At 39.9% G+C, this 11,011-nt stretch overlaps 1 protein-coding gene across 1 annotated transcript in view; it reads right to left on the reverse strand.

Moving 5' to 3' along the window:
- Positions 1-11,011, reverse strand: part of Qser1 (glutamine and serine rich 1) — a 63,613-nt gene that overhangs the window by 22,972 nt on the left and 29,630 nt on the right. Inside the window, exons 3-4 of the mRNA XM_031371220.1 lie at positions 6,744-10,421; positions 578-903 (exon numbers count right to left, since the gene is read on the reverse strand). Coding sequence (XP_031227080.1) covers positions 578-903; positions 6,744-10,421 — 4,004 coding nt within the window. The remainder of the gene's footprint in view (positions 1-577; positions 904-6,743; positions 10,422-11,011) is intronic.

Consider the following 11,011-nt stretch of genomic DNA (forward strand, 5'->3'; position numbering starts at 1 on the left):
ACCAAACCAAAACAAAAAAACCAAAACAAAAACCAAAACAAAACAAAAACAAACCAGTACTATACTTTGGACTTAAGATGCAGCTTAATTAGTAAAGTGATGCTTAGCTACAGCAGCTGCATTAGGCTTCTCCACACCTGGGAAGATCCACTCACCTTAAGGTCTCTGTACAAAGCCCTGATTCAGTCCTAAGGACTGCATAAAACTGTGTAAGATGGTGCATACATGTAATCCCAGAATTTCGATGGTAGAGAGTAGAGGATCAGAAGTTCAAGCCATCCTCTGCTTCATAGCATGTCCACATGGGGTCAGCCTGAACTACATGAAACCCCGGTCTCAACAAACATCTGCTGGGTGTGATAGCCTTTGCCACAGTGCCAACCTGGGCTACAGAGTAACAGGCTAAATAAATTAATTAAATTATAAATATGACATTCAGTTCAACCTTATCAAACACAGTAAGTGATACTCATAAACTTTTTAATGTTGTATAATGCAAGTGCGCCACTGAAATCATCATGAAAACACAAGCACTCCAGCTGCATTAGGCTCTCCACGCCTGGGAAGACTCACTCACCTTAAAGGTCTCTATGTCTTCTATCTTTACAACAAATTCATCACGTTCCCTGTATTGACCTTCACCTCCACTTTCAATATTTTCCTCATCTGTAAAACCTTCTATTGCAACTGTGTCCTGTCCTTTCGCCAACTGGTCTGAAGGAAGACTATCAAGTTCGATGGCTGTGGGGGATTCTGTGGAGTTGGCATTTTCCACGGTGTTGACAGCTAATGAAGTCAAATGAAGGTCTTGTTTAACTGTTCCAACAATAGTCGGGGGAGTGGGAGCAGCACCAGCAGTCTCAGCAGATGCACCAGGAGTTGCCACAGGTAGAGCTTCTGAAACTAAACCACACAAACAGGACCAGTGACAAATATTTAAACAGTTATATGTTTTGGGTAAAGTCTGAGACATTAGCATAAGTTATTTTTGCAATCAGTTGCTTGGAAACAATACCATAGGAAGAAATTGAGGAATGGCTGTTAATTCAAGAATCAGAGGTGCAAAGTGAATACATATAAGAAGACTGCAGTGCAAACTTACAGCTGTGACCTAGCTAATCTTACCTCAAACTACGTTACATACATCAAAGATAATTTCAAAAGACAGAGACACACACAAAAAAAGATAACAAATAAGGAAGGATAATTGGATATGAAAAAGAAAAGAAACAGGCTGGAGAGCTGGCACAGTGATTGAGAGAGCACTGGATACTTTTCCAGAAGACCCTGGAAAGACCTCCAGTACCTCCTCAGCACTTCACAGCTGTCTCAGCTGCAGAAGACCTGAAGCCTTCTCTTGTTTCCATGGGCACTGGGTGTGCACATGGTATAGACTAACATGGAGCCACCCCTCCAAACACTTTAAAACTGCACCAGAAACTACTAAAATAAAGTAATAATATGAATTAGATGAACTTCTAGAAAGGCACAAACTAATTAAGAACTCAAGACAAACAAAAATATGAATAAACTAAATTAGTCAAATAAAAAAGTGAAAATTTAAAAAAATCATTCTTTAAAGAAAAAGTACAAGCCCCAGAGACTGGACTGCTAAACTCTACCAACAATGAAAGAACTAATACTTAATGTCTTAGTCAGGAATTCTATTCCTGCACAAACATCATGACTAAGAAGCAAGTTGGGAGGAAAGGGTTTATTTAGCTTACACTTCCATGTTGCTGTTCATCACCAAAGGAAGTCAGGATTGGAACTCAAGCAGGTCAGGAAGCAGGAGCTGATGCAGAGGCCATGGAGGGATGTTACTTACTAGCTTGCTTCCCTTGGTTTGCTCAGTTTGCTTTTTCATAGAATCCAAGACTACCAGCCCAGAGATGGTACCACCCACAAGGGATCCTCCTCCCTTGCCTTACAGTTGGATCTCATGGAGGCATTTCCTCACCTGAAGCTCCCTTTTCTGTGATAACTCCAGCCTGTGTCAAGTTGACACACAAAAACAGCCAGTACACTTAATAAACTCCAAACTCACTTTATGAGGGCAGAGTATCACTATATAGCCTGAGCTGGCCTTGAACTCAAAGAGATCCACTTGTCTCTGCCACCAGAGTACTGGGATTAAAAGCATGAATCACCTTGCCCAACAATACAGTGTTATTCCAATAATAAAACTAGACAACATAATTATAGTAATAATGAGAAAACTAGGTCAATATCCCTAATGATATAAACACAAAATTCTTCAGCAAAATCCAGTGAATATATCATTTAAAGAGTTATACAAGGGATAGTTGTAGCTCAGTGGTAGAGGCCGTTCCATTAGGCACAAGACATGTCAATCCACAGCATAAAAATAAATAAGAACAAACACATAAGTAAAAACATTATTGTAACCAAGTATTATCTCTTAAGAATATAATTCACATGATACACTATGTTAGTGGTATAATGGGAGAGAAAAAAGAATCACAGGATCATCAACAGGCATAAGGAACAAGGTAAAAGTTCCACTCCACTCTTTCATAGGTGGCTGTTGGTTGTTCTGATACAGATATTTGTTGAAAACATACATCTTTTGCCAGTTAGTGCTTTATCAGCTTTGTTGAAAGTCATTTGGTCACAAATGCATAGATGTTTGCCAGGCAAAGAACTCTCTTGAGTTCGATGTTTGCTTGGTCTACACAGTGAGTTCTAGGAGCTTTGCTTGGTCTACACGGTGAGTTCTAGGACAGCCAGGGTTATGTAGAGAAACCTCATGTCAAAATAAATAAATAATAAATACCAACAAACACATAAAACTTCACAACACAAATGGAGAAACATGCACTCAGAAGGTGGAGGCAGAGAGATTAGTAGTTCAAGGTCATCTGCTGTATAATGAGTTCCAAGCCAGTTTAGGATACAGGAGGCCCTGTTTCAAAACAAAGGAAGTACATAAAAAAACAAAACATCCAAATTATTATTATTATTATTTTTTGGACACAGGGTCTTATGCAAACCTAAGTAGACCAAACTAGCCTTCGACTCACAGAGATCCACCTGCTATGGCCTTAAATATTGAGACTTAACTAAAGCACCTGTCACCACACCTGCCCGGCTTCCAAAAGAACATGTAATTACTAAATACATAAAGGGAAAAAATGTAGCAATATTATATACTGTGATCCTAGTAACATTAAAGATGAAACTTTAAAACTAAGTGCAATGAGAGATGGCTCAGAGGTTAAGAGCACTGACAGTTCTTTCAGAGTTCCTGAGTTAATTTCCAACAACCACATGGTGGCTCACAACCATCTGTAATGAACTCTGATGCCCTCTCCTGGTTTGTCTGCAGACAGTGACAGTGTACTCATAAGCATAAAATACAAGGGTGTAAAAGCAAAGCAACTGACTTAGTGGGAATCTCAACAGGTCATGTGGTACATTTAACTTCCTATGTGTTAGCTTTCTAGACAATAGCATTATGAAAAGTCTTCTTTCTTATCCACACAGCCACTTCCCATTGCTTTCAATGCTCCCCGTCTGCTCCAAGTCAATGTCCATTCAGTTTATACTCATATTTTTTCTAACATTTTAGCTATTTATTATTTTGAGGCAAGGTCTTATGGATCCCTGGCTGGCCTCAAACTCACAGGGATCTAAAAGGACCAAAATTGGCACAGGAAACACCAAGAACAAGTTCTCAGCACAAAGGAGGTTTATATGCCCCACAGGGACAAAGAGCAGGGAACAAGGGACAAAGACAGGAGATAGAGGATGGGGGAGAAGAGAAAGGGGGCAAGACAAGAATGAGGGGAGGGATATTTACTCCAGAGATCTAAAAGTATAAACTTTTGGCCTACCTATTTAACATGTCCAATTAAAATTAAACATCTCATCCTAATATAGGGTTTCCCCTTGTTCCTTTATAAACTACCATATGCCCATGTCTATTTCCTTTCTGTCCAGAAGCAGTCCTTTTGGTTCCTCTGGGGTAAATATCCCTGCTCTTCCCCACTGAGCCATCTCTCCAGCCCCTACATTAAGAAATAAACAAGCCAAGTGTGGTCATGGACAACTAGATCCGAGCACTTGGTAGTCTGACGCATGACCAGATCCTGTCTCAATAAACTAAGAGACAGACAAAGGGATTAGGGGGATGAGAGAGACACAAAGTCAGATAAGAGCGAGAGCACACAGGCACACAGGCACACAGGCACACACACACACACACACACACACACACACACACAGAATGGGGTGGAGAAAAAGGAAGTTACATGAACAAAATCACATGAGAGGATTTAGAATGGGAGTTCGGAACACTACAGTGCTCTTTGCAACTGAGAATATACACTAGTGTTAATAAAACCACAAAAGAAATCAAGATTGGGGGTGGTGAGATGGCTCAGCAGTTAAGAGCACTGACTGCTCTTCTGAAGGTCCTGAGTTCAAATCCCAGCAACCACATGGTGGCTCATAACCATCCGTAAGGAGATCTGATGCCCTCTAGTGTGTCTGAAGACAGCTACAGTGTACTTTCATTTAACAAATAAATAAAATCTTTTTTAAAAAACAAATCAATATTGAAGTTCCTAAAAAAAAAACAAAATAAAAACCTCCATGAAACTAAAACTAGAACCATATGTTCCTATTATACTTCTCCTAGATATCTGCCTGCAAATACCCCAGTCAAAACATAATAGGAATCAGCACTCATGACAATTTTAGCTCTACTCACAAGAGCCAAGAGATAAAACTAGAATAGATGTCCATCAAGAGATGGTGAGGCAGGTGGATCTCTGTGAGTTGAGGCCAACCTGGTCTACGGAGCTAGTTCCAGGACAGTCAAGAATGCAAGAAGAAATCCTGTCGAGGAGGGAGAGAGGGAGAGGAGCAGATGAAGGAAATGTGGTATATACATTGGGGTTTTACCAGTGAGGCAACAAGATAGTGTAGACTTATGTTTATACCAAAGATTATAAAAAGTTTATTCTATAAACCTAAAAAGAAACAGAATAGCAAAATGCAAAGCATTCTGAATCGGGAGGGACTTAAAACCTTAATAGTATTATCCACACCCACAATAATACCTTAACATCTAAATACTGTCTGACTTCATGCTGACTTTCCTGTAGCATAAAATGAATTACAGTGACAATTTTGGAATTTTGGTACACAGAAATAATTTAAGAATGTGTCTTTGTTTTAATCCCAGGTGTGGAGATATGGGGCTGCTTCAGACTATCCACAGCAGCTGACTATGATTTGTCTCATGCTCTAGCAGAGGTATGGTTTTGCCACCTGTAGTTTCTGTGATTGTGTGATGTTTGAAATTCTGGGAACTTCTCAGAGTATATACAAGTGCTAGAGCTCTAACAGGCATGGTGAATAGTTGTTTATCATTTAAGGAGGTTGGCTGCAGTTAGTAGCCATTTTCAAAGAAGAAACAAAAGGAAATTAGTTACATTTAGAGATTTTCCTAATCTCTCTTTCCCCTCTATCCTTGTTTCTTTCCTATCTAGTGCTGGGGTGTGAAGGATGTTGGGGTGAGAAAAAGAAGAACACACAAAGAGCACCTACAAGTTGTACTTTTACTGTTTATTTGGCTTTGTGACAGTCTCATATCAAGCAGCCCTGGCTAGCCTGGAACTCACTATGTAGACCAGGCTGACTTTGAATTCATAGATACCCTCCTGCCTCAAGTCCAGACATGGAGAAACATATCACAAAATTCTTAGTCTTAAAACTCCTGTTTATACAAGAGCTCAGCAGGAATACAGGCTTTAAAATCAGATAAATTAACTCAGATGCAGGTCTGTCACTTACTAGTCACCAGTCCTATGGGCTTTGGTGGTTCATTTTCTATCAGTGATATCACCTGGGTGCCTCCCCCAAAATGATGTGCATGTGTGTAACTGTAAGAGTGCAGGTGCCCAAAGAAGCCAGAGACATTAGTTGTCCCACGGAGCTGAAGTTACAGGTGGCTGTGATACTCCCAGCGTAGGTGTTAGGAGAATTGAACTAAGGTCTTCTGGGAAAGAAGTTATGTGCTCTCAACTGAGGAACCATCTCTCCCGCCCAATCTTGTATGCACATCTCCTGACTCTTATTCATGGCAAAATAAATAAATAAATAGTCAGGGCTATATAAATTTTTGCAATATTTTTTCCTTAATGTGTTTCTTAAAATAGTAAACTGAGGCTGCACTGGTGGCTCATACCTTTACTCTTAGCACTTAACTCAAAGTCAGATGGTCTACACAATAAGACCCTATCTCAAAAATAAATAAATAAAAATGAAGTACTTACCTGTCAAATTGTTAATTGAAGGAAAAAATGAAGTGTCTATCCTGGGATTTGAGACTAGTTAGGAGCCAGTACAGAATTCTGAAGGTTTCTCTTAGCCAGATGCACATGCATTTTGTATACAACCACTTCAAACATTAAAATGCTAATCTTTGGGTAAAACTGGGATATTAAGAAAACAAGAGGACCTATAATACAAATCTTTCTATTCCAAAATTGCCTTAAGATGTCTATGCTTTGAGAAATGCAGATATCAGACTGTGTATGATTCTTTGTGGTGTAACCAAAATCCTACATTCAAGGAAATGTCAAAAAGCAAACCCCCAAGATATGTTCTTGTCCATAAGATGTATTTGCAGAACTGCATAGGTTTTAAAAGTTAAGCCATAGCTAGAAAACGAATGGTAGGATGTAATAACTGTAAACTGTTTAAAACTTTACCTGTTTTCTTTGTTTTATCGGAAGTAGCATCCAACACAGTTAAGGGAGTAGAAGTGTTCTTACAAATATCATGGCCACATGTGCTAGGATCTTCCTCATCAGAAGAAAATGAAGATAATTGTTCTAAATTCTTAAGTTCATTGTCAGCTTTTTCTAATAGACTGACACCTCCCGTCTCAGATGGTGCATGTGCTGCAGGTAATGTCTTTGCAAATGGTGGGGGAAAGAAGGTGCGGGTAGCTTGGGTTCCTGATCGTCTGGTCCTATTAGGTACTCGAACAGCAAGGGTGGAAAACTGCTGCTGGGGCCCACACTTCAGGAAGTCTAAAAAAGAAGCAATAAATCCTGTTTTGACCTCCGGCTGCTTTTCCTCCACCTCCTTGATTTTCTGCCTCATCTTTTCTTGATGCTGGAAACCTTCATCGCAGCTTTCTGAGGAAGGGGAAGTGTATGGTAGATACACGTCTGTCCCTCTGGGGTTCTGTCGCTTGCATTGAGCAGACTTTTTCAGTTGTTTTTGACTATCTTCTTCCTCTTTACCTTGTTCTTTTCCTTTAGCTTTTTCCTTTGGAAGGTTAAAATATGTTACATCTTGCTTTTCATCTTCAGTCTTGCCACTAGCTGCATCCCCTGGCTGGGTCATAGCCAGCATTGCAAGTGTACTCCTTCTAGAGTTCACCAACATACCACTGTCATCACCTACTAGGGTAAAGTCTCTCTCTGATACTACACTGTCTCCGCTTATGCTCCGACTATTAGGGACAAAGTCTTGATTTCTGTTATTATTCAATGCACTGTCAACAGCAATTTCCCTGTCTTCTTTAGACTCATGGTTTAAAGTCAACTGTTTCTTGAATGCATCAGAACTCTGTTCCTGGATTTCCTGACCCAGTCCAACCATGGCAGAAGGTACTTTAGTAGGTATATTTTGACTAGGTGTTTCCATATGTGGTTGATCAAGAACTGTTTCTGACTGAAGGGTGGGTACTGATGAAAGGTTTACACTAACCTGATTTCCATTTAAGGAAATATCATTAATACTCTGTGGCTTTCCTACTGTAGCTGTTATGGAGTTAAAATCTGAATTCACATGCCTGACATCTAATGACTGCTGATAATGAGACTTTGAATCACTACTTTCAATATCTTGCATGGTTTCATTTGCAGCTGACTTGGAAAAGTCAGAAGGTGTAACTCCACAAGCAGCTGCTGTAGCTGCTAAGATGTCATCTACATTTGATAACATATTTCTTTCATCACTGAGAAGCATTGCCTCTGGGAAGCATATTGATCCGAGAGAAACAAACTGATTCTTTGAATCATGTGGACTGGTTTCACTGAAGGGGCCCTTTGTTGTTAGCTGTTGCAATGGTTTCGAAGGTTCAGGGAGCTCTAGTTTCATAATATCAGAATTCTGAGGATGGAGCTGCTGTTGAGGAAGCTCACCGTTGCTCTGGATGATATGACCATCCATCTGAAGGAAAGGATGGACTATCTGCTGTGGACTCTGAACACGTTGTACTTGCAAGGATGCCTTTGTTTGTCCCAGGCTTGCCTGTAGAATCCCAGCCTGTTGAAGAATCTGTAAGTCACAGGCAGAGTCTAAAAGGACTGGTGTATTAGGAAGAGCCTGATGACTATGCCCTAACGCATGATTTGGAATCTGTATCTGAGATGAAGCACTCAGTATTTGATCATGCTGTTGCTGAACCTTCGATTCATGCATCTTGTGCATGAGAGAATGCTGCTGGTTGAGGTCTTTAGTATTCAACCTTATCTGTGGAGTTTGCATTAAATTGGTTGCCTTAAGATCAGGGGCTACTGCATTATTAGGCTGGCCACTTTGCTGGTTAAGCTGTGTCATTGAACCAACCATGTTTTCTTCTTGTTTTGAACCCTGGAGAGCAACTCCAACAACTTGATCTTCAAGGTGAGAGTTATTTCTGGTTATACTCTGAGAATACCTATCATCTGCCTTTGATGTCTTATAAACTGACTCTTGAGCATTCACTTCCCCATCAGGTAGCCTTTGGCTTGACGATTCAAGAGATGCTTGTGACTGCAATGCCTGTAATTTCTGCACTGGAAAATCATCTTGCTTTGAAGATGTATACACATTTGAGTCAAGTTTTCTTTCGGCATAAGACTTTGGATCAGGGGAAGGTATGCTACTTTGTAATGTCTGACCACGAGCAGAGGATGCAAAAGATGACTGCACAACAGGCAGAAACTTTCGGGGCTGAGGAGGAGACGATCCTTGGGTCTGAGTGTTTGGGGATGAATGCATAGAAGTATAATTTGGTGTTGGGGTAGAAACTGGCAAGCTCTGACCCCGAGACGCAGAAGAATAAGAAAGAGAAGGGGCTGTTAATGTCAGAGACTGTCCTGATGCATAGCTTTCTGAAGGACTGACAACTGATAAGACTTGAGACTGAGATGAATAACTGACCTGTGTTTGGCTAACTGGTGATAAACCCTGAGAGTGACCAGAGGAATAATTTTGAGACTCACTGACTGATGACAGGTCTCTTGTTTGAGCAGGATAATTCTCATTTGTAACTAAAGATAATACTTCTTGCTGATTGGATGAATAACTAAGTGTTTGATTTTCAGAGGTTACAGGCTGAGATGATCCAGAAAAAGTTAATGTTTTGTATAAGGATGGCAATTTCTCAACCCTGCTGGACCTATAAACCTGTGAATGAACAATAGATGGCACATTATGTGGCTGTACTAAACCATAATTTTGGGACTGACTGACTGATAAAAGGCTTGGTAGTTGTGCTGTAGAATAAATTTGTGCTTGACCTGATATTACAGAACTCTGGTTATGTAAAGGTTTAGAATAGTTTAGTGTTTGCACAGGAGGAATTACACTTTGAGGCTTCGGAACTGTAGTTGATGTTAGTGGTTGTTTTGTAGAACAGCTGTCTACTTTTGTAGCAGAAGGAAGATACCCTGATGATGGAATTACAGATGAATAAGACTGAGCAAGTTCTGCTGAGACCTGAGGGGTCTTCTGCTGCAACACTCCATTGCTCACCTGAGTAGAATCTCGAATTGAACTACAGGATAAAGACGGCTGCCTGGATGTTTCCTGAAAATTACCAATACTTGCATTTGATAGGTAACTATGTAAGGGATGCTGTGAACCAGTCAGTTGTGCCTGAATAGACTGGGTAACTGAAGGCCGCTGGTGGTGTTTAATAACACTACATTCTCGAAGAAGGGCTCTTTCAATGGAAGCAGCAGAACCAGTAAAAAGAGCTGAACTATAGGCTTGAGGGGTTTGCTGGGCTCCCCCAAGTGTTGAAGGCAACAAACTAAATTGAGGTTGTAAAAGATGGGGTGCTGACTCTTGAGCTGAGCGATATGTTGAAGACTGAGGTGGTATGCTGTTACTTAATGCAGAACTGCCCAGGCGCTCAAATGTCAAAGCAGTCGGAACAGTTCCCTGGGAAGTCTTAATTTGTAGCAAATGGTCATGAGGGTTTAAAATTCCATTTGATGTAGTGTTAAAAGATGAATCCTGAAGCACCAGAGGTGAGGTGGTCGCAAAGTCTCTATTGCTAAAGGTAGATGGATGCTGATAAGCAGACAAAGTTGGTGGTGGAAGTGTTCCAGTGGCTGGCAAGGGTCCTGTGACAAACAGCTCAGTTACTGCTGAGGGATGCATGCCTATGAACAGAACAAATAGAAATCCTTATGTAATTATAGCACAGGATTTAAATAAATGTTGACATTGTAGTGACAGACAGATCTCAGGACATCAAAATGACTAACTGGAAATATATACGAATGTTTAAAATTACAGTTAAAATTGTTTGCTTTCTTAAAACAAAATCAAAGTTCTGAAAGATGCAACAATTTATATATATAACGCTTAAATTAGGTGAGTTTATATATATGGAATTGGACAAATGCCATATGAAAATTAAGAAGCCAGTAAAAATGTACATAACTCTCTGGCAATTAACGTACTCTAACTTCCTAACACAAAATAAAGTAAAATGTACAAAACATTAAAACACTAAATATTGCCTATATCTTCTCACCTAATAACTCAGTAAGGTTTTACATTTTCTTCTTTTTATTTTTTGCCAAATTATATTCATTGAAGAAATGTCTTACATTCTACAGGTACTGACTTCTCATGAACTGTCTAACAATAAAAGACACATAATTGTTATAAAAAAAATTGAACCTCACACCAGTCAGAATGGCTAGGATAAAAAACTCAGGTGACAGCAGATGCTGGAGAGGTTGTG

The sequence above is a fragment of the Mastomys coucha genome, unplaced genomic scaffold (genome assembly GCF_008632895.1).
Source record: "Mastomys coucha isolate ucsf_1 unplaced genomic scaffold, UCSF_Mcou_1 pScaffold15, whole genome shotgun sequence".
Taxonomy (NCBI): Eukaryota; Metazoa; Chordata; class Mammalia; order Rodentia; family Muridae; genus Mastomys; species Mastomys coucha.